At 47.7% G+C, this 24,223-nt stretch overlaps 1 protein-coding gene across 2 annotated transcripts; it reads right to left on the bottom strand.

Annotated features, from left to right (window-relative positions):
* Positions 1 to 1,434: 1,434 nt before the first annotated feature.
* GFUS (GDP-L-fucose synthase) lies at positions 1,435 to 23,760 on the bottom strand. 2 transcript variants are annotated; one of them, XM_039364912.1, is made up of 11 exons: positions 23,628 to 23,760; positions 21,436 to 21,592; positions 18,360 to 18,474; positions 16,492 to 16,620; positions 14,131 to 14,204; positions 11,279 to 11,412; positions 7,924 to 7,988; positions 6,063 to 6,129; positions 3,842 to 3,921; positions 2,647 to 2,746; positions 1,435 to 1,642 (listed from the first exon to the last, which is right to left on the bottom strand). In XM_039364912.1, the coding sequence occupies exons 2-11, from the start codon at positions 21,579 to 21,581 to the stop codon at positions 1,587 to 1,589; spliced, it is 966 nt and encodes a 321-aa protein (XP_039220846.1). In that variant the 5' UTR covers positions 21,582 to 21,592; positions 23,628 to 23,760; the 3' UTR covers positions 1,435 to 1,586. The 2 variants fall into 2 exon arrangements, with proteins under 2 accessions (XP_039220846.1, XP_039220845.1); XM_039364911.1 differs by having other exon boundaries at positions 23,564 to 23,649.
* Positions 23,761 to 24,223: the final 463 nt, after the last annotated feature.

Below are 24,223 nucleotides of genomic sequence, written 5' to 3'. Positions count from 1 at the left end.
GTCCCCGGGGTCACGCGATCCCCTTTTGCGATCAAAAAATAGCCGTGTGATTAACTTAACCAAAACTGCAGTGATTCGCTTAAGAATGGGCCAAGAAAGGTCATAAAATGGGGGCAAAACTCAATTCTTGCTTAGCAACAGAATTTTGGGGGTCAATGTTGTTCGTAAGTAGAGGACTATCTGTAAAACATGTATATCTTGACTTGTTGATCGTAATTAGGATGGGAAACCCAGTTGGTAAACCATTACCGTCGTGTGTCAAAGGAACTACACGACCAAAAGTTAATTTTACAGCCTTTGTCCTGGCGGTCATTAAGCAAATACCACCGTCATTAAGTGAACCCATTGATTTGAATATATGTGGGGGGGGGTTTGGCAGAAACCAGCAAAACCTGGAAACTGGCAAAAACAAGTCCCACGAATTGCAGCCACAGATCTGTGGAATGTTGTGAACAGTTGAGCTGCCCAATGTGCAGTCACATAAAAAAGGGACGTTGGCACAACTGTATACGACAGCTGGGGGTGTTTTATGGGCCCTGGCTGACGTAACTTTGAACAGTTGCAAAACAACCGGTCGTAAGGTGAGGACTACCTCCCCTGGTCTTACAAACGGAAGAGATGACTTTTGCCTACATCGGGGTTTGAGAGGAGGAGGACGACTGTGGGGTCCTTGGTGCTCTCTGAGCTGGGTGGTTTTCTTGCAGACGTTTCATTGCCCAACTAGGTAACATCATCAGTGCTAGAAGGGAGTTGGGTTTATGAGGAGGAGGACTGTGTGGTCCTTGGCACTTTTTGAGTTTATTTATTTATGAGACATACTGCTTTAAGTGCAAGCACTCTCTAAGCGGTGTACACCAGTAAGCAATGTATATATATATATTTACATTGCCCCCAACAATCTGGGTCCTCATTTTACCTACCCCGGAAGGATGGAAGGCTGAGTCAACCTTGAGCCGGTGAGATTTGAACTGCTGACCTGCTGAGCTAAAGTGGCCTGCAGTACTGCACTCTAACTGCTGCGCCACCTTGATGAGTTTGGATTTTTTTCTTGCAGACATTTCTTTACCAAACTAGGTAACATTGTCAGTGCTAGAAGGGAGTGGGGCAGTGGTGGGATTCAGCCAGTTCACATCACTTCGGCAGAACCAGTAGCTAATTCTTCGTTGACCAGGCCCAGAACGGACTTCCGGAAGCGGCATCCACGCACAGAAAACCAGTTGTTCACCTATTTGAATCCCAACACTGCCTACACGGCAAGTCTGTGGAGAACTAAAATTTGCTTGCTGGATTGGCTTCTTCTGGCTAGCGGTCATCCAAACAGCTTGCTTTAAGTACGCAAGGTCCATCTTCAAATTGGAAAAATTATACCTGGGGTTTTCTGTGTTGAAAAAACACACACACACACACACACACACAAAAAAAGAGAGTCCGGTCTTGGTACTCTAAGGGCTTCTTTTATTTATTTTTATTTATTTATTTTATTTTTATTTATTTATTTTTTCTCCCTCCACCCAAAAAGCTACCTGAGATTGAGACAAGGGCGCAGCCGCCCCTACTTAACACACAGCCATTGCGGTGCCCGTTCGTCATTTCCGGGCGGTGTCATAGTTGGCGCAGAACCAATCACACATTTCCTTCATGGCTGCAAGAGAGAGGAAGGCAATGAAATCAGAAGAGTATTCGCCCTTCTGAAGCAGGAAAAGTTAGGAGACAGCTTTCTGCAGGGGTGAATTTTTTTTTTTTAGCTAATTTGGAATTATGTCCCGGGTTTTCAAAAGGGGCTTCGGGAACACCTCAGCGAGAGAAAAATATGTTCCGGTTTGCTTTATGCAGGTTAAGCTAAATCATCCACCTCGGAGTTTCTCAACCTGGGGGAATGTTAAAATAATCGAACTGTATAACCTCTCTAAGAAACATGAAATTAAATAATTAAATTAAATTAAATTAAAATTGATTTGATTTGATTTAAATCAAATTAAATCAAATCAAATTGTATAGACTTTCTGAGAAATACGAATTTAAATGAATGAATGAATTTAAATGAAATTAAAAATTAAATTAAATTAGAATGGATTTAAATTGATTTAAATTAAATGTTAAATTAAATTCATTCAATTGCATTGCATTGCATTGCATGACTACAGTTTTTCTCCCAAGGTCAGCTCTGTGCACCAAAGCATAATCAAATTGTATGGCCTGTTCTAAGAAACATTGAAAATGAATTGAATCGAATCGAATCGAATTGCATTCCTACAATTTTCCTCCCAAGGTCAGCTCTGCACACTGAACCATAGTCAAACTCTATAGCCCAGGGGTCTTCAAACTCAGCCCTTTTATGACTTGTGGACTTCAACTCCCAGAATTCCTCAGCCAGCGTGCCTGGCTGACGAATTCTGGGAGTTGAAGTCCACAAGTCATAAATGGGCCAAGTTTGATGACTCCCTGGTATAGCCCGTTGTAGCCAACACACAAACCAAAACTAGGTAGCCACGGATCAAACTGCAAATCTTGGGGTTGTTGTGTTTGGGTCTTCAACATCATTGGGTCACCTTCATTGAGTGAAGGAGATCCACTCCAATGTGACTTAACACTCCCAAGGTCGCACACGAAGACCCAAGAGTCCTCACTGGAATGTTGTTCTCCTACCTTGATCGAACGGCGTGAACTGGAAGTTGGGTAGATATCTCCTCAGCTTGTCGTTGCTGGCCGTTTTCTTGAACTGGCCATCTGATTTGGATTCATCAAACTTGAAGTAGGGGATGAGGTTAAAGAAAAGGAACCCAATATCAACCTTCACACGGATCACACGAAAAACAAGTTGGCGTTTTGTAGTATTAAAAACCCAGAGGTCTGGAGGGTTGGAGGTGGCCAGCCTTGCAGGGCTGTGGTTCACGGAGAAGATGGGAGCTATACCTACATGAGGCAGATAGCTAAAGAAACAACTGACAATTTGTGTTTCCAAATCTTGAGAACTTTCAGATGTACAGACTTCAAATCTTGGGAACTTTCAGGTGTTTGGACTTTAACTCCCAGAATTCTGGCTGAAAAATTGGTGCAACTTACTTAATAATAATAATAGTAAAGTTGGAAGGGACCTTGGAGGTCATCTAGTCCAACCCCCTGCTCAGGCAGGAAACCCTACACTATTTTGGACAAATGGTTGTCCAGTCTCTTCTTAAAAACTTCCAGTGTTGGAGCATTCACCGCTTCTGGAGGCAGGTGGTTCCACTGGTTAATTGTACTCACTGTCAGGAAGTTTCTCCTTAGTTCCAGGTTGCTTCTCTCCTTGATTAGTTTCCACCCGTTGCTTCTTGTCCTGCCTTCAGGTGCTTTGGAAAATAGCTTGACTCCCTCTTCTTTGGGGCAGCCCCTGAGATACTGGAAGACTGCTATCCTGTCCCCCCTTGTCCTTCTCTTCGTTAAACTAGAGATAACCCAATTCCAGCAGCCGTTCCTTGTATGTTTTAACCTCCAGTCCCCTAATCATCTTTGTTGCTCTTCTCTGTACTCTTTCCAGAGTCTCAACATCTTTTTTACATCGTGGTGACCAAAACAGGATGCAGGATTCCAAGTGTGGCCTTACCAAGGCATTGTAGAGTGGCATTAATACTTCACGTGATCTTGATTCTATCCCTCTGTTCATGCAGTCCAGCACTGTGTTGGCCTTTTTGGCAGCTGCAGCTGTGTGTGTACTTAATTACACACACACACACACACACACACACATCCTTTGCTTAGCAGGGGAAACTGTGTCGTTACTCAAGAAATAGCCGTATTGTAGAAAAAAATGACGAGTTTCTGAGCCTGCTCCAACGCCCAGGGAATTGTTTACAAAGGATACCTGAAGCTGCCCCTTGAAATCCATGGCCTTCGCGATGCATTCAGCAGCTTCTCGGATGGACACCTCCTCTTCTTCTCCCACTGAGAGAAAAGAAGCAGAAGAAGATGGTGAGACTCCCTTCTGGAGATGCCCCCCCATTTCCCTTGGATCCATCCTGTTATTGCTGTCCAGCCCCCCACCCCTTGCCCTGAACCTCCTCCAGGTGGGAAGGAAGGTGGATGGGCCGGGTCTTTGAGATGGGACGTGGGCAGGGTTGAGGAGTCCTTGGCGCTCTCCGAGCTTGGTTGTTTTCTTGCGGGTGTTTCATTGCCAAGCTAGGTAACGTCAGCAGTGCTGGAAGGGAGAGGAGTTTGTGGAGAGGAGGAGGAGGAGGAGGAGGAGGAGGAGGTGGAGGAGGAGGAGAATAACACCGTGGGGTCCTTGGTGCTGTCTGAGCTTGGTGGTTTTCTTAAAGACGTTTCATTGCCTAACTAGAGAACACAATCAGTGCTACAGGGGAGTGAGATTTGCAGAAGGGAGAGGAGGAGGAGGAGGAGGAGGAGGATGACGACGACTGCGGGGTCTTTGGGCTGTCTGAGCTTGGTGGTTTTCTTGCAGACGTTTCATTACCTAACTAGAGAACACAATCAGTGCTACAGGGGAGTGGGATTTGCAGAAGGGAGAGGAGGAGGAGGAGGAGGAGGAAGAGGAGGAGGAGGAGGAGGAAGAGGAGGAGGAAGAGGAGGAGGAGGAGGACGACGACGACGACGACGACAACGACGACAACGACCATGGGGTCTTTGGGCTGTCTGAGCTTGGTGGTTTTCTTGAAGACGTTTCATTACCTAACTAGAGAACACAATCAGTGCTACAGGGGTGTGGGATTTGCAGAAGGGAGAGGAGGAGGACTGTGGGGTCTTTGGGCTGTCTGGGCTTGGTTGGTTTCTTGCAGACGTTTCATTACCAAACTAACATCACCAGTGCTAGAAGGGAGTGGAGATTGTGGAGAGAGGAGGAGGAGGAGGAGGAAGAGAGGACGACAACTATGGAATCTTTTGTTTCTGTCTGAACTTGGAGGTTTTCTTGCAGACTTTTCATGACTCAACTTGGGAACATCATCAGTGCTGGAAGGCAGTGGGATTTGCGGAGAGGAGGAGGAGGTGGTGGTGAAGGATTGTGGGGTCTTTGTGCTGTCTGAGCTGGGTTGGTTTCTTGCAGATGTTTCATTACCAGACTAGGTAACATCACCAGTGCTAGAAGGGAGTGGAGATTGTGGAGAGAGGAGGAGGAGGAGGAGGAGGAGGAGGAGGAGGAGGAGGAGGAGGAAGAGGAGGAGGAAGACTGTGGATCCTTGGTGCTCTCTGAGCTCGGTGGTTTCCTTGCAGGTGTTTCATTACCAGACTAGGTAACATCACCAGTGCTAGAAGGGAGTGGAGATTGTGGAGGAGAGGAGGAGGAGGAGGAGGAGGAGGAGGAGGAGGAGGAGGAGGAGGAAGAGGAGGAGGAAGACTGTGGATCCTTGGTGCTCTCTGAGCTCGGTGGTTTCCTTGCAGGTGTTTCATTACCAGACTAGGTAACATCACCAGTGCTAGAAGGGAGTGGAGATTGTGGAGAGAGGAGGAGGAGGAGGAGGAGGAGGAGGAGGAAGACTGTGGATCCTTGGTGCTCTCTGAGCTTGGTGGTTTCCTTGCAGATGTTTCAGCTAGGTAATATAAGTGCTAGTAAGGAATGGGGTTTACTCTCTTTTTATATCCTCCTCCTCCTCCTCCCTGCAAACCCCCCTCCCTTCTAGCACTGATGATGTTACCCAGTTGAGTAATGAAACATCTGCAAGAAAACCACCCAGCTCAGAGAGCATCGAAGACCCCCCAGTCCTCTCCTCCTTCTCCCCCTCCTCCTCCGGAGGGCTCCTCCGTGGAACTTCTCAGAAGATCCCTTTAATAATGCAAATAGTCTGCTTGAGTTCGGCAAGATTCTGTCTAGAGGCCAGGAAGTTGCTTAGCACAGCGCTTCCCAACCTTTCTGGATTGGCAGCTTGGCGGGGGAGGGAGGGAGGGGGGCAGAAGTCATGGTTCTGTGTGAACAGCAGGCGCACACGCAAGCATGCCCAGCTCTCTTTGCACAAGCAGCAGGCGAGAAGCAGTAGGCAAGAGAGGCAGCAGATGGGTCGTCACAAAAACAAAATCTGATTTAATTTTTTTTAAAAAAAAAACCTCCCGTGATCGGAACGGAGGGCACCTACCTGACAGGATGATGGGTTCTATTTCGTCGTACTCCCTTAAGACCCACACGAACAACCGAGCCAGGTCCTGAAAGGCCCAAGAGACGGAACTGGTAATATTGGTAATAGTCCTCGATATACGACAGATTGCTTAGCAACCGTTCCAAGTTACGACCAACCCCAAAAGGAGCACTTTTGTGACCCAGATTCAAATACAGTTGGGCCCCCTCTGCGCTCGTGTGAGCAAAGTTCAGATAATTAGCAACACAACTGAATTTGCCGCTCTTTGGAGCATCCCGTGGTCATCAGACCGCATTTGGTCATAGCTTTGTGGGAAACCGACACTTCCCGTTTTCAGCAAAAACGCATCCAGGTCTCGGCTCCCTTGGGTTTCTTCTCCGTGCCAAAAGGTTTTGCAAAGGGACAGAAGGGACATGATAGCAGTGTTCCAATATTATAATAATAATAATAATAATAATAATAATAATAATAATAATAATAATAATGATGATGATGATGATGATGATGATGATGAAGTTGGAAGGGACCTTGGAGGTCAATCTAGTCCAACCCCCTGCTCAAGCAGGAAACCCTATACCATTTCAGACAAATGGCTGCACAGTCTATTCTTAAAAACTTCCAGTGTTGCAGCATCCACCGCTTCTGGAGGCAGGTTGTTCCACTGGTTAATTGTTCTCACTGTCAGGAAATTTCTGCTTAATTCCAGGTTGCTTCTCTCCTTGGTTGGTTTCCATCTGTCACTTCTTGTCCTGCCTTCAGGCACTTTGGAGAACAGCTTGACTGCCTCTTCTTTGGGGCAGCCCCTGAGATATTGGAAGGCTGCTATCCTGTCCCCCCTTGTCCTTCTCTTTGTTAAACTAGACATACCTAATTCCAGCAACCGTTCTTTGTATGTTTTATCCTCCAGTCCCCTAATCATCTTTGTTGCTCTTCTCTGTACTCTTTCTAGAGTCTCAACATCTTTTTTACATCGTGGTGACCAAAACTGGATGCAGGATTCCAAGTGTGGCCTTACCAAGGCGTTGTAAAGTGGTATTAACACTTCACGTGGTCTTGATTCTATCCTTCTGTTAATGCAGCCTAGCACTGTGTTGGCTTTTTTGGCAGCTGCAGCACACGGCTGGCTCCTATTTAAGGGATTGTCCACTAGGACTCCGAGATCCCTCTCACAGTTACTACTATTGAGCAAGGTACCTCCTATAGTATACCTGTATAGGGGGTACCCAAAGAAGAGGGAGTCAAGCTATTTTCCAAAACACCTGAAGGCAGGACAAGAAGCAACGGAGGGAAACTGATCAAGGAGAGAAGCAACCTAGAACTAAGGAGAAACTTCCTGACAGTCAGAACAATTAACCAGTGGAACCACCTGCCTCCAGAAGCGGTGAATGCTCCAACACTGGAAGTTTTTAAGAAGAGACTGGACAGCCATTTGTCCGAAATTTGTCTGAAACTGGAAGTGTCAGTTTTCCATAAAGCTATCGTAAAATGCGGTATGGTGTCCATGGGATGCTACATACAAAAAGCAAGAAATTCAGTTGTGTTACTAATTGCACTGGCATGGTTCCCCTCTCCCCTCCACCAAGTTGGGCCACCAAGCCACAAAGGTTGGGGACCGCTGTCGTAAAGAGCTTAAGCTAACATAAATCTTTACACACATTCGAACTGCCCGAATCTCCCAATTTCCCTGGCACGACAAAACAACAGCAATGGGGAGGCTCCGTTGCAGTTGTTGGTTGTGGACAAGCTGCGTCTAAAACTTTCCTGGAACCGCTTGAAGTCAATTTTGGCGTTGCCCGCCCTCAGATTGAACTTGAAATTTCTCCCTCCGTTCCCCGAGGTGCAGCGGGGCAATTAGGCTTACCAGAGAGTAAATGAACTGCCTCCGAGGCTTTCCCGTCCCCCAGACGGTGACGTCAGTGCCGTATTCTGGAGGAAAAGCACGGAGAAAGTTCGCCGTCAGATACAGCATCTTCTGCCCTTCCTCAATTCTTCCGCGGGAAATGTCCGCCTTCACCCTCCAGCTCATTTCCACAAACCTTCTTTGATGCCGATTTAATAAGAATAATAAAGTTGGAAGGGACCTTGGAGGTCATCTAGTCCAACCCCCTGCTCGGGCAGGAAACCTTATGCCATTTCGGACAAACGGCTGTCCCGTCTCTTCCTAAAAACTTCCAGTGTTGGAGCATTCACCGCTTCTGGAGGCAGGTAGTTCCACTGGTTAATTGTTCAAACTGTCAGGAAGTTTCTCCTTAGTTCTAGGTTGCTTCTCTCCTTGATTAGTTTCCATCCGTTGCTTCTTGTCCTGCCTTCGGGTGACTTTGGAGAATAGCTTGACTGCCTCTTCTTTGGGGCAGCCCCTGAGATATTGGAAGACTGCTATCCTGTCATCTCTAGTCTTTCTCTTCATTAAACTAGACATGCCCAATTCCAGCCACCGTTCCTTGTATGTTTTAGCCTCCAGTCCCCTGATCATCTTTGTTGCTCTTCTCTGTACTCTTTCTAGAGTCTCAACATTTAATCTTCTTATTTAGCATAAGTAGTCCTCAGCTTACAAGAGTTTGCTTAGTGACCGTTCCAAGTTACAACGGCGCTGAAAAAAAATGACCATTTTTGCCACGGTGCTTAAGTAAATCACTGCAGCTGTTAAATTTTTCACACGGTTTTTCACACCGCCTTCCTCCCTTTGACTTTGCTTGTCAGGTCACCAAAGGGGATCAGGTGACCCCGGGGCGATGCAGCCATCGTAAATACGAGTCGGGGCCAAGCGTCTGAATTTTGATCACGTGACCGCAGGGAGGCTACGACGGTCGTGTGAAAAACGGTGCACAAGTCGCTTTTTTCAACACTGTCGTAACTCCGAATGGTCGCGAAATGAACGGTTGTAAGCTGAGGACTGCTTGGACTTCAGCGTCGTTATTTTTCTCCTATGCCTCTCTGGGTCCGTTGTAGGGACAGCAGAGAGGGGTCGCTTCCCCCCGCCCCAATTTGAAAGCCTGCAGAGCCTAACCTTGTACCAAAATGCAGCACCATCAGGAGGTTTTTGGCAGTGCCTGTAGGATTCAGCCCAGGAACGAGAACAGAAAGAGGCGAAATGCTTAGCAGATGCGCTGGCAATCTCGGCTTGTTCGCGAGCCGGGATTCTAGCTGAGGCAGAGTGTCTGCCAGGACTCTGACCTGCAGCCACATCTCTCAGATTTATTTGATTTATGATCCTTGATTGCTCAGAGGAAGGGAGGGGGGAAGGAGCCAGAAGGAGCCCTGGAGCAGTGGTTCTCAACCTGGGGATCGGGACCCCATTTGGGGTCGAACGACCATTTCACGGGGGTCGCCAAACAACGCAGTCCATCATTTTTTTCCCCCCTTTTCCTTGGCTGTGCTACTCCCTTTTATTCTATTGGCTTTTGAAAGCCAATAGAATAGACTCTCTTGGACAGAGTCTAATTCCATTGGCTTTCAAAAGCCAATTGGAATTGTCCAGGCTGTCTCTGACCTGCTGAGCCCGCCAAAAGTCCCATTCTGCACCAGTTGAGTAGTCCTCGACTTACGACCGGTTGGGGGTTGCGGCATTAAAAAGGTTGAGAACCACTGCCCTGGATGGTTCCTTTGTCGGGCTCTCTTTCCTTCTCTTCAACTGCAGAGGTGGTGGGAATACGCCAGGAGCCCCTCTGTTAAAGGCACCCCCTCCCCTGCCAGGTCTCCCATTGAGCCCAATCACGGTGCTCTGCATTTGTTTGTTTGTTTATTTTCCTTTACTGCTTGAGCAGGGGGTTAGACTAGAAGACCTCCGAGGTCCCTTCCAACTCCGTTGTTTGGTTATTTTTTTTAATCTTCATCTCAACTTCTATTATTTTTTTTTACAAATAACACAAGGTGGCGGTTATATCCAACACACACGTCCTTTTGCTGTTTTATCCAAAACAGCAACCCTGTGAGCCGAGGTGGCGCAGCAGTTAGAGTGCAGTACTGCAGGCCACTTTAGCTGACTGTGTTCAGCATGTCAGCGGTTCAAATCTCACCAGCTCAAGGTTGACTCAGCCTTCCATCCTTCCGGGGTAGGTAAAATGAGGACCCAGATTGTTGGGGGCAATGTAAATATATATATATATATATACATTGCTTACTGGTGTACACCGCTTAGAGAGTGCTTGCACTTAAAGCGGTATATAAGTCTCATAAATAAATAAATTGAGGGAGAGGGACCGCCTTAAAGTCAGCCAGACAGTTTTAATGCTGAAGGAGGGACTAAGAAAATTTCCTACTCATTGGCTTAAAGGTACCCGGCAGGTTTTCATGCCTAAGGTGGACTAGAACTCACAGCCGCCTGGTGATTGGCCCAAAGTCTCCCAGCTGGTTTTCATGCCTAAGGTGGACTAGAACTCAGTCACCTGGTGATTGGTCTAAAGTCACCCAGCTGTTTTTCATGCCTAAGGTAGACTAGAACTCACAGCCGCCTGGTGATTGGTCTAAAGTCACCCAGCTGGTTTTCATGCCTAAGGTGGACTAGAACTCACAGTCACCTGGTGATTGGCCGAAAGTCTCCCAGCTGGTTTTCATGCCTAAGGCGGGACTAGAACTCAGTCACCTGGTGATTGGTCTAAAGTCACCCAGCTGGTTTTCATGCCTAAGGCGGGACTAGAACTCACCGTGCCCAGAACCACCCAGTCAGCTTTCATGTTTAAGGCGGGACTAGAACTCACCATTTCCTGGTGGTCGGTCAAAAGTCACAGAGTTTTCATGCCTAAGGTGGACTAGAACTTACAGTCACCTGGTGATTGGTCTAAAGTCACCCAGCTGGTTTTCAAGCCTAAGGTGGACTAGAACTCACCATCTCCTGGTGATTGGTCTAAAGTCACCCAGCTGGCTTTCATGCTTAAGGCGGGACTAAAACTCACTATTTCCTGGTGGTCGGTCAAAAGTCATCCAGGTGGTTTTCATGCCTAAGGTGGACTAGAACTCACCGTCTCCTGGTGACTGGCCCAGAACCACCCAGTCAGCTTTCATGTTTAAGGCGGGACTAGAACTCACCATTTCCCAACGTTGCCCAGCAGGTTTTCATGCTTAAGGTGGGACTAGAACTCACCATCTCCTGGTTTCTACCTTGATGCTTTAACCACTAGACCAAATTGGATCTCCCAAATGGTTTTGTGTTAGAGGGCAGGACAAGGGACACACACACAGAGACACACCATCACCTTCCTGCTCTCTCTCTCACTCACTCTTGGCCAGGTACACTTTGTGGACCAGGCCCGGCAGGACGTGTCCATTTTCGATGCTGAAGTTGTCGTGAGGCCCAAAGATGTTTGTCGGGATGGCGGCGGTGAAGTGGCATCCATGCTGTTCGAAGTAGGCCCTGCGGGAAGAAAAGGAAATTGGGAAGGGGAGGGCAGAACACCTGGGGTGCTGAATGGCACAGAATTAGGTAGTCCTTGACCTACGACTGTAATTGAACCTGGAATTATGGTCATAGGTCAGGCCGGTCGTTAAGCGAGTCATCACATGACCAATTTTATTTTATGACTCTTTTTCTACGGAGGTCGTTAAGTGAGCTCAGCAGTCGTTAAGTACACCTATTGTCCAAAAATAGTGTCAGAGCAATCTTATTGCGCAAGATAAGCCAGGAATAAACACAGTAAACAGTGGTCTATATTAAATAGTTTATCTTACACTACCTACAATATCATATACCTGGAACAGTATACATACACATGCTAATATAGCAGGATCCAACAAACCACAGTTACAGCAGGAAGCGGAAGAGAGAGAACACATCAGAAGAGTCTTCCCTTTATACAATGGCTCTTAAAGAGACTCAGACCCTGCTGGCTCTTAAAGAGATACAGACCTTGCTGAGTCATTCCCATAATTTCATCTTATATCTTACATTATATAAGCTGGTTAGCTGTTAAATCAATATCTTAACAAATAGGCGCTTCTTGCTACAAGCCAGAACATTGCAAATCATGGTTACAAGATGACGTGATGTGGTAAACAGCTTTAAATTGCCAAACACCCAAATATGTGTGACTGCAAGGCTGGGCGAGGCAGGCGGCTGTCAGAACTTCGCATCGAGGTTGTAAGTACTCTTTTGGAGAGGGGGGTACATCATAACTTCAAACGGCCACTAAGTGAACAGTCATATCTGGAGGGCTCCCTGTACAGAGAGTCCTTGAATTATGACCACAATTGAATGGAAACTAACCAAAGAGAGAGGCAACCTAGAACTAAAGAAGAAACTTTCTAACAGTGAGGACAATTAGCCAGTGGAACGGCTTGCCACCAGAAGTTGTGAATGCTCCAACACGGGAAGGTTTTTAAGAAGAGACTGGACAGCCATTTGTCTGAAATGGTATAGGGCAGGGATAGGAAACCTTGGCTCTTTTATGACTCGAGGACCTCAACTCCCAGCATTCCTGAGCCAGCACGGCTCAGCTTGGAAACCTCTCCCTTTCCCCTCAGCATGGCTGGCTCAGGAATTCTGGGAGTTGAAGTCCTTGAGTCATAAAAGAGCCAAGGTTGCCTACCCCTGGTATAGGGTGTCCTGCCTAAGCAGGGGGTTGGACTAGATGACCTCCAAGGTTACTTCCAACTTTATTATTATTATTAATTGAGCCCAAATTTTCTGTTGCTAAGCAAGACACTTGTTAATTGTTGCTGTGGCTATTAATGATTAATGCTCGGGTTTTGCCCTGTTTTATGACCTTTCTCGCCACGGTTGTTAAATGAGGCGCTGCAGTTGTTACGTTTGTGACCTGGTTGCTGAGGGAACCTGGCTCCCCCGTGGCTTGTCAGAAGAGGATCACATGACCCCGGGGCCCTGCGATCGTCATAAGTATGAGTCAGCTGCCAAGTACTCAAATTTTTGATGATGTGACTCTGGGGTTGCTGCAACATAAAGTGTTAACTTTGAGCAGTCACTAAATAAATAAATACTTATAACATAGAGATGGAAAGGCCTGGGGGGAAAAAACCCAGGAAAAAATTGAAAAAAAAAAGTTTTTTTCCCATTTTTTTCCAAAGCCGTTTGGAAAAGAAACCAGAAAAAAGCCCTGTTTTTTCCCAGTTTTTCCAGTTTTTTTTCCATCTCAACTTGTAAGTGAAGGACTATCTTTTTACCCCAGCACCACAATAATTTGCTCAATCTTAGTCAGCATCAAATCAGGATTAATTCTCAGCTTTTCTCCTGCAGGATCTCTTCTCCTAACCCAGGGGTAGGCAACCTCAGCTCTTTGATGACGTGTGGACTTCAACTCCCAGAATTCCTGAGCCAGCCATGCTGAGGGGAAAGGGAGAGGTTTCCAAGCTGAGCCATGCTGGCTCAGGAATTCTGGGAGTTGAAGTCCAGACGCACCAAGGTTGGGAAGCACTACCTCAGATTGTATTTTTTTCTTCCTAAGAACAGCAAATTCTTGCCTCAAGAAACAAATATACTTGGTTAACACAGATTGCCAGTCGAATAAAACTTTCTGGGTATAGGCCAGGGCTAGGCAACCTTGGCTCTTTTATGACTGGTGGACTTCAACTCCCAGAATTCCTGAGCCAGCCGCGTTGAGGTGAAAGGGAGAGGTTTCCAAGCTGAGCCGTGCTGTTTCAGGAATTCTGGGAGTTGAAGTCCACCAGTCATGAGGTGGCCATATTTCCCCATGCTGGCTAAGGAATTCTGGGAGTTGAAGTCCACCAGTCATGAAGGGGGCCCTAGTTCCTCCATGCTGGCTCAGGAATTCTGGGAGTTGAAGTCCACCAGTCATGAAGGGCCCTAGTTTCCCCATGCTGGCTCAGGAATTCTGGGAGTTGAAGTCCACCAGTCATGAAGGGGCCCTAGTTTCCCCATGCTGGCTCAGGAATTCTGGGAGTTGAAGTCCACCAATCATGAAGGGGCCCTAGTTTCCCCATGCTGGCTCAGGAATTCTGGGAGTTGAAGTCCACAAGCCATGAAGGGGCCATAGTTCCCCCATGCTGGCTCAGGAATTCTGGGAGTTGAAGTCCATGAGTCATAAAAGAGCCCAGGTTGCCTACCCGTGTCCTAACCTGACCTAGCCTCGCCTCCCAGGGATGACCAGATGAGACTTACCTGTTCTGCACATCAATCATCCTTTTGGCATAAGCGTACCCAAAGTTGGAGCTGTGCGGAGGGCCGTTGTGAATCTGGAAGGGAAGTTTTGCACATTAAGAAAGTCCCAGCAACAATTTTTACAATCTGAAAATGTAGAATTCTCTTTCTCCTCTGGAGGCCACCAATCGGCTCGGCGGAGAGACCTCCAGGGACAAGCAGGAAGACCAAAGATAGCGGAGAAGAGCTTAACGTGAACCGACTCCAGATTTAGGATTAGGGCAGTGGTTCTCAACCTGTGGGTCGGGACCCCATTTGGGGTCGAACGACCATTTCACGGGGGTCACCAAACAATGCAGTCTGCCATTTTTCCCCCCTTTTCCTTAGCTATGCTACTCCCTTTTATTCTATTGGCTTCTGAAAGCCAATAGAATATACTTTCTTGAATAGAGTCTAATTCTATTGGCTTTCAAAAGCCAATAGGAATTGTCCAGGCTGTCTCTGCCCTGCTGAGCCCGCCAAAAGCCCCATTCTGCAAACGGTGCTGCATCAGTTGAGTAGTCCTCGACTTACGACCGGTTGGGGGTCGCGGCATTAAAAAGGTTGAGAACCACTGGGTTAGAAGGAACCCTGAGAAGTAAATTAAGTGTAGTTTAGGACAGTGTTTCTTGATCTCAGCAACTTTAAGATGGGTGGATTTCAACTCCCAGAATTCCCTAGCCCAGGGGTAGACAACCTTGGCTCTTTTATGACTCGTGGACTTCAACTCCCAGAATTCCTGAGCCAGCATGGCTCAGCTTGGGAACTTCTCCCTTTCCCCTCAGCGTGGCTGGCTCAGGAATTCTGGGAGTTGAAGTCCACAAGCCATGAAGGGGCCATAGTTCCCCCCATGCTGGCTCAGGAATTCTGGGAGTTGAAGTCCACGAGTCATAAAAGAGCCAAGGTTGCCTACCCCTGCCCCAGCCAGTTGTGGTGTGCCAGAGGGAGGGAGGAAGGGAGGGGAGGAGGAGGAGGAGGAGGAGTGGATGACAACTGTGAAGTCCTTGTTGATGTCTGAACTGGGTTGTTTTCTTGCAGACATTTCATGAGCCAATTAGGTACCATCACCAGTACTACTGTAGAAGGGAGTGGGGTCTGTGGAAGGGAGGAGGAGGAGGAGGAAGAGGAGGAGGAGAAGGAGGAGTGGATGACTACTGTGAAGTCCTTGTTGATGTCTGAGCTGGGTTTTCTTGCAGACGTTTCATGAGCCAATTAGGTAACATCATCAGTACTACTGTAGAAGGGAGTGGGGTTTGTGGAAAGGAGGAGGAGGAGGAGGAGGAGGAGGAGGAGGAGGAGGGGGAAGAGTGGTGAATGACAACTGTGAAGTCCTTATTACTGTCTGAGCTGGGTTGTTTTCTTGCAGATATTTCACGACCCAACTAGCTAACCTCATCAGGACTAGCTGTAAAGCTAGTCCTCCTTGGAACACAAATTACTTTGGAAAAGTTTTTTTAAGGTGCTTCAGTCAATCAAAACTTTGTTATGATTAGAGGCCAGCATATCCAGGCTGCAAAACAAGCAATTCTAAGGAACAAAATACAGGTCAGTCCTCAAGTTACAACTGTTTCGTTTAGTGGCCGTTCAAAGTTACAACAGCACACAACACTGGACTTACAACCGTTTTTCACACTTAGGACCGTTGTAGCCTCCCGAGGGTCACGTGATCAAGATTCAGAGGCTTGGCAACTGACTCGTCTTATGACAGTCTCAGTGTCCTGGGATTGCGTGATCCCCTTTTGTGACCTCCGGACAAGCAAACTCCATGGGAAAGCCAGATTCGCTTAACGACCGTGTTACTGGCTGAACAACTGCAGTGGTTCACTTAACAACGATGGCATGGAAGGTCGTAAAATGGGGCGAAACTCATTTAACAAATGTCTCCCTTAACGACATAAATTTTGGGTACGACTGCGGCCGTTACGTCGAGGATTACCTGCATGCCTTGGAATCTGAGTTGTAAAAAAAGCTACGTCAATACAGGAAGTCCTCAATTTACAACCATCCCTTTATGGGCCGAAGTTACAGTGGCACTAAAAAACATGTGACTTATGACCTTCTTCGCACTTATGACCACTGCATCATCCCTGGGGTCACATGATCCCGGGATCACGTGATCTCACTTCGCAAAATCAATGAGGGAATTCACTTAACAACCGAACTACTAACTTAAAAACTGCAGTTTTTCACTTAACAACTGGAAAGGAGAAAGGAGGTAAAACGGGGGCAAGACTCATTTAAGAACTGTCTCACTTAGCGGCGGAAATGTTGGGCTCCATGGCCGTACGTCGGGGACCCCCTGTTAAGTGGAGAAAGGAGGATGTGGCCCGCACAGCCCCTTACCATGGTCTCGTCAATAGGGTAGGTGGTCTGGTCTGGAAATATGCAGGTGGACAGACAGGAAACGACTTTCTGGACCCCGGATTCGAATGCTGCTTGCAAGACATTGTCGTTGATGTGGATATTCTTCCTCTGGGGGACACGGAAAGGGAGAAACCCACAATCAGATGCTGTAAAACAGGGGTCTTCCACCTTGGCCCTTTTATGACTTGTGGATTTCAACTCCCTTTTTTTTTTTAAATCTTTCCTTAAGACACCCTTGATATATATAATTGATCTAAATTAATTACAATTCAAGTCAGCCACCAATTTGGGTGGAGGGAAGAGGACAAAGAAGAGACAAGCAGCTCAGGAGGATTTTAAAAAATGAGGGATTTTTCATCCACGTGGAGGGGGGCAGATCTAAAGTTCATGGAGGAATATAAACCCAACCAAGACAGAGGGAAATATTTCATCTACTCCATGCAGTCTTTAGGCTGAACAAATTCATCACCCTTCCATTCCAGCTCCACACTTTTGGAAGATGTTTTTTTTGCAGAATAATTTTATAATTTATTTTTAAATGTAGCCAAAATTTTGGAAGGAAAGAAAGAAGGAAGGAAGGAAGGGAGGGAGGGAGGGAGGGAGGGAGGGAGAGGGAGGAATATAAAAGGGAAAAAAAGAAAGAGAAGAAGGAAGGGAGGGAGAGACGGGAGGAAGGAATATAAAAGGAAATAGACAGAAGGAAGGAAGGAAGGAAGGAAGGAAGGAAGGAAGGAAGGAAGGGAGAGGGAGGAATATAAAAGAAAGGGGAAAAAGAAAGAGAAGAAAAGGAAGGGAGGGAGGAAGGAATATAAAAGGAAATAGACGGAAGGAAGGAAGGAAGGGAGAGGAATATAAAAGAAAGGGAAAAAAAGAAAAAGAAGAAGGAAGGGAGGGAGGGACGGGAGGAAGGAATATAAAAGGAAATAGATGGAAGGAAAGAAGGAAGAAAGGGACAGAGAGAGAAAGGAAGGAAAGGAAGATGGAAGGAGGGAAGGGAATGAAGGAAGAAAGAGAAGAGAGGGAGAGAGAAAGAGAAGGGAGGAAGGAATAGAAAAAGAAGAAAAAAAGGAGGGAGGAAGGGAGGAATATAAAAATAGAAAAAATAAAGAAACAGAAAAAGAGAAAAAGAAAGAAAGAAAGAAAAATAATGGAGGGAGGGAGGGAAAGAAAGAAGGAAGATAAAAAAGAAAGGAAAGAAGGAAGAGAAGGAGGGAAGGGAGGGAGGAATATAAAAAGAAAGAGAAAAAGAAGAAAAGAAGGAAGGGAGGGAGGGAAGGAGGAAGGAATATAAAAAGAAATAGAAAAAAGGAAGGAAGAAAGGAAGGAAGGAAGGAAGGAAGGAAGGAAGGAAGGAAGGAAGGAAGGAAGGAAGGAAGGAGAGAGAAATCAGCTTCCCATAATTTTCCTTCGTTTTAGACAGGTAGTATAAAGGTTGGGGGAGCCCTTCAAATTAACGAGGCCTGTTCTGTCAGTGTACCGAATGAAAGGAAGCTATTTAGTTCTGGATATAGGCCCCAACCATGGTTGCTCTGAGCAAAGATGGCTTGCAAGCACGGAGCGTTACACGAACCAAGCCGAGGGCCTTCCACGGACACACCGGCTGGCTCCTGGCGCCAGACACAGCAGCCCTGCCCGCTTACCTTGAAAAAAAAAAAAAAACCATCACCACAAAACACTCTGCGTTTTGTTTTGCCCCAAACCTGGAACAAGCAAACATTCGTGGTTTCCTTTCAGTCAAAACCCAGCGGTTTGGCCAAACTCCCAGGACACTTGTAGCTCATTTGGGGTTTCAGAACAAAGCGCTTCCCTCTTTTAAGGCTGACCAATCAGGTCCACAAGACCCTCACCCAGAAATCCAGGTTGTGGCTGAGGTTCATGAAGAGACCCCCGACGATGGCCGCCAGGTGGATGACATGGGTGGGCCGGTGTTTCTCAAAGAGGGCGGTGGTCTCCGCAGCATTCCTGGAGGGGAGAAGAAGAGAAAGATGATCAGGGGACTGGAGGCTAAAACCCACAAGGAACGGTTGCTGGAATTGGGTATGTCTAGTTTAATGAAAAGAAAGACTGAGGTGGGGTGACATGATAGCAGTATTCCAATATCTCAGGGGCTGCCCCAAAGAAGAGGGAGTCAAGCTGTTCTCCAAAGCGCCTGAAGGCAGGACAAGAAGCAACGGATGGAAACTGATCAAGGGGAGAAGCAACCTGGAACTAAGGAGAAACTTCCTGACAGTCAGAACAATTAACCAGTGGAACAACCCACCTCTAGAAGCGGTGAATGCTCCAACGCTGGAAGTTTTTAAGAAGAGACTGGACAGCCCTTTGTCCGAAATGGTATAGGGTTTCCTGCCTGAGCAGGGGGTTGGATTAGATGACCTCCAAGGTCCCTTCCAACTTTATTATTATTATTATTATTATTATTATTATTATTGTTACTACTACTACTACTATGAGATGGGTGGATGGCAGGGGACACATTTCCCTGGGCGGGCCCCATGGATTCCAGGCAGGGGCTGGATATCCAGGTACGATCGGACACGCTGTATGAATGTATTTATTTTATTGTTTTATTGTCAGATTATTGTTTTAATTTTGTACGCCGCCCTGAGTCCCTTGGGATTGGGCAGCATATAAATTTTAGAAATAAATAAATAAATAGTCCTCGGCTTATAACCGTTCGTTTAGTAACCGTTGGAAGGCACAACGGCAGTGAAAAAAAACGACATACGGCCGTTTCTCACCCTTACGATCGCTGCGGTCCCACGATCAAAATCCGGACGCTTGGCAACTGACTCATAGTTATGACGGTTGCCGTGTCCCCATGGTCACGCGATCAATATCAAGACACTCAGCAACTGGCTCGTATTTACGACGGTCGCAGCGTCCTGGGGGGGGGTGTGTCACGCGATCCTCATTTTGCGACATTCTGACGAGCTAAGTCAGCGGGGGAAGCCCGATTCACTTAACAACCGTGTGAGTAATTTAACAACTGGAAGCAAGGTTGTAAAATGGAGCAAAACTCACTTAACAAATGTCTCACGTAGCAACGTTAATTTGGGGACTCCATTGTGGTCGTAAGCCGAGGACTATCTGCAGCTAACTCCACCTCACAGACCCCTTTCAGCTCCCAGGTCCTGAGAGTAAAAAACCAAAGCAATGTTCATAGGACTCCATGGGTGCCCGGCCTACCTTGCTGGAGCAGGGGGTTGGACTAGAAGACCTCTTGAGGTCCCTTCCAACTCTGTTATTCTGTTATTCCGGTTGCTTCTGCCCTGACTTTTCCTTGGTGGGCTCTGCAGAAGCTCAGGGAGGAGATAATTTTAGCTGACGCGAAGAAAGACTCAGAAACAGAAGAACAGGTAGTCCTTAATGGAGCCCAATGAGGGGTGGACTTCAACTCCCAGAATTCCCCAGCCACCATGCTTTAAGACGAGTGGACTTCAACTTCCAGAATTCCCCAGCCACCATGCTTTAAGATGGGTGGCTTCAACGTCTCGAATTCCTCACCCTAAGTGCTTTAAGGCGAGTGGACTTTAATTCCCAGAATTCCCCAGGCAGCATGCTTTAAGATGGGTGGGCTTCAACTCCCAGAATTCCCCAGCCACCATGCTTTGAGATGTGTGGACTTCAACTGCCAGAATTCTGGGAATTGAAGTCCATCCATCTTAAAGTGGCCAAGGTTGAACAACATTGGCCTAGCTAGCTTCAGGAACCCAGCTTAGACCTCACCAAAAGGTCTTCTCCAGATGTCTATGGAGATTCACCACAATCCAAGTCCTGGTTGTCCCAAAGGTGCTTTTCCAGGAGGCAACTGACTTTCTTTGTTTTTGCTTGAAGACATTTCCCTTCTCATCCCAGAAGCTTCTTCAGCTCTGAGTAGATGGTGGGGGAATGGAAGGATTTATACTCCTTGCAGACAGCCGGTCATTTGCCTCCTTTTAGAGCAGCGGTTCTCAACCTCTGGGTTGCGACCTCATTTGGGGTCGAACAACCATTTCACGGGGGTCGCAAACAACGCAGTCCGCCATTTTTTCCCCCTTTTCCTTAGCTGTGCTACTCCCTTTTATTCTATTGGCTTTTGAAAGCCAATAGAATAGACTCTCTTGAATAGAGTCTAATTCTATTGGCTTTCAAAAGCCAATAGGTATTGTCCAGGCTGTCTCTGCCCTGCTGAGCCCGCCAAAAGTCCCATTCTGCAAACGGTGCTGCAAGGGGAACAGTCTGCAGAGCTTCCCTCCCTGCTGAGCAACTAAAAAGTAAATAAAAGAGGGTGGGAGGTGGGAGGCCAGCGGGTGCAGAGACGATTGCTGGCGCACGTGGGGCCCGGCGGGTGCCTTACCTGCCTTGGGCTGGGCCAGCTGGTGGCCAAGCCGGTGGTCGCCCTGCCTACCGTGGCCGCCCGGGCCTGCCTGCCGCTGCCCCTTGCCGGCTATGCCTCAGCCGGCACAGGGGGCGGCACCACGCCTGCGCGGCGCTCCCGGGCCGGTAGTCCTCGACTTACGACCGGGGTCGCGGCTATAAAAAGGTTGAGAACCACTGTTTTAGAGGGTCGTTGAGGCCACTTGGAGGTGTGTCTGTGTCCTCAGGGTCCCCTGAGTGGTGCAAATGGGTGGGGAGCCTTCTTGGAGCTGCTGAAAGGACTGAGTTGTGTAAACACAGATAAACCTCCAAGTGGCCTCAACGACGACTCTCTAACAGGATGCAAATGACCGGCTGTCTGCAAGGAGTATAAATCCTTCCATTTCTCCACCATCCACTCAGAGCTGAAGAAGCTTCTTGGAGGGGAAGCGAAATGTCTCCAAAGAAAAACCAAAGAAGTCCAGTGGGAAAAGCACCTTTGGGTCTTCTCCAGATGTTCCCGGGTCCTGCAGCTTCTACAAAGCAGAAGTTCCTTAAGTCCAGCAGAAGAAGACTTCACCCACTCACTTTAAATCAGCGTCTTTAGAGGACACAAAAATCCACGTCTCGTCCACCTGGCATTCCCCGTCTGCAATCACCTTCTGAATGGCTTTTCCCACCAGGCCGGACCCTCCGGTCACTAGGATCCGTTTCTGCTTTCTCGACTCGGCCATCAATACGAGTTCTGTAGGAGGGAAGATATATATTCTCCAAAGCACCTGAAGTCAGGACAAGAAGCAACGGATGGAAACTGATCAAGGAGAGAAGCAACCTAGAACTAAGGAGAAACTTCCCGACAGTGAGAACAATTAACCAGTGGAACATCTATGGAGATTCTCAATCATCCAGGTTGTGGTTGTCTCAAAGATGCACACACACACACACACACACATACACACACACACACACACACGTCTAGTTTAATGAAGAGAAGGACAAGGGGGGACAGGAAAGCAGTCTTCCAGTATCTCAGGGACTGCCCCAAAGAAGAGGCAGTCAAGCTATTCTCCAAAGCGCCTGAAGGCAAAGACAAGAAGCAACGGATGGAAACTCATCAAGGAGAGACGCAACCTAGAACTAAGGAGAAACTTCCTGACAGTGAGAACAATTAACCCGTGGAACCACCTGCCTCCAGAAGTGGTGAAAGCTCCAACACTGGAAGTTTTTAAGAAGAGACTGGACAGCCACTTGTCTCAAATGGTATAGGGTCTCCTGCTTGAGCAGGGGGTTGGACTAGATGACCTCCAAGGTCCGGGGGACATGATAGCAGCCTTCCAGTATCTCAGGGGCTGCCCCAAAGAAGAGGGAGTCAAGCTATTCTCCAAAGCCTCTGAAGGCAGGACAAGAAACAATGGATGGAAACTAATAAAGGAGAAAAGCGAGAAAAGCAACCTGGAACTAAGGAGAAACTTCCTGACAGTGAGGACAATTCACCAGTGGAACCACCTGCCTCCAGAAGCGGTGGATGCTCCAACACTGGAAGTTTTTAAGAAGAGACTGGACAGCCATTTGTCCGAAATGGTGTAGGGTTTCCTGCCTGAGCAGAGGGTTGGACTAGATGACCTCCAAGGTCCCTTCAAACTATTATTATTATTATTATTATATGAGCCTTTGCGACAACCGAGGTGGCGCAGCAGTTAGAGTGCAGTACTGCAGGCCACTTTAGCTGACTGTGTTCAGCAGGTCAGCGGTTCAAATCTCACCGGCTCAAGGTTGACTCAGCCTTCCATCCTTCGGGGTAGGTAAAATGAGGACCCAGATTGTTGGGGGCAATGTAAATATATATATATATATATATATATATATATATATATATATATATATATATATATATATATATACACACACATACATACACATTGCTTACTGGTGTACATCACTTAGAGAGTGCTTGCACTTAAAGCTGTATATAAGTCTCATAAATAAATAAATAAATAAATATTATTATTATTATTATATAAAAAGGATTGTTTTTTGGGGGAGGGGTCTTCAGCCCTTGATGGATGCTTTCTCCGTCAGGCATTCCCGAGGGGATTAAATCCTGCCAAGATTAATCATCATTAAAGCCACGCAGAAAAGGCAGATTGGTCTTCAGCAAATGTTGGCTAAGAAGGAAACAGAATGGAGTTTGTTTTTTTTTCCAAACCAAGGGTGCCTCTCTGCTTCTGACTGGGGGGGGGGGGTTGGGGAAATCAGCCCCTCTTAGTTTGTTCAATTAGCCTAACCAGGAGATCAAATTGGGGCACTGGGGCGATTTTTTCCCCACCCTCAAGGAACCACGGTTTATACAACACACACCAAGCCCCGAGTCACAAACCAGCCTAAGCCCCGATTGTTGGGCTGGGGGGAATCGAACCCACAATTTTGCTCCTGGCAGAGGTAAGGAACCCCTCCCCGCCCCCAAATAGCCCCTTCCCCCTTAGTTATTTTATTGCATTTGAATCCCTTCTGACCCAGGGACGAGCAGGAGGCTCCCCCCGTCTCCCCTTTGCTCCTCCACAACGACCCTGTAAGGTAGACCGAACAAAGGAGCACACACACACACATACACACAAGGCTGCCCCAAAGGCATAAAACGAGACAGTCGGGATTTGGGGAGGGGGAGGCAGGGGGGGGGGTCTGAAGCAGCTCTCCCCACTTTTTCCAACAGCCCAACCTTTCCGAGCGCCTTCCAGACGACCCCCGTCGCCTAACACGTAAGGCTCGGCGCCGCGCAATACCTTGGCTTTCCGCGCAGCAATTTCCTCGAGCACTTCCTGGTCCACGTGGACTTCAGCTCCCGGCATGCCTCGGCCCGCGCGGCCGTTGCTGAGACTTCTGGGAGTTGAAGTCCACAAGCCCGGGGAAAATTGCCCGGGTCGCTCCTGCAGCCAGGGGGACCGACTTGCAGGCTCTTTTCGTGCACGGACCCGCAGGGCGACTTTGGGGGGGGGGGGAGGATCCCGAGGGATTTGCAAAGGAGACCCTGGCTGGGGGGGGGGTGGATGAGTGGGCGGGTGAGCCATGCGGACCCCCGCCCGTAGAATGGGGAGCGGGAGCCCGGTGGAAGAGACCCCGCAGCCGGCATCCCGGACCTGGGGTGGGGGGGGGTCGCTTCTGGGGGTCGGCAAAGCATCTTAAGTCCCACCCGGTTAGTCCTCGGCTTCATTTAGTGACCTTTCAAAATTACAATGGAAGTGGGAAAAAAAGTGACTTAGGACCGTTGCAGCATCCCTAGGGTCACGAACTCCAAATTCGGATCTTAATAGTAATAATAATAGTAGTAAAGTTGGAAGGGACCTTGGAGGTCATCTAGTCTAACCCCCTGCTCAGGCAG

This window comes from Crotalus tigris, unplaced genomic scaffold (genome assembly GCF_016545835.1).
Source record: "Crotalus tigris isolate CLP2741 ecotype Arizona unplaced genomic scaffold, ASM1654583v1 scf7180000019926.259901, whole genome shotgun sequence".
Taxonomy (NCBI): Eukaryota; Metazoa; Chordata; class Lepidosauria; order Squamata; family Viperidae; genus Crotalus; species Crotalus tigris.
Note: the sequence above shows the minus strand (reverse complement) of the source record. Positions and strands in the feature narration are given on the sequence as shown.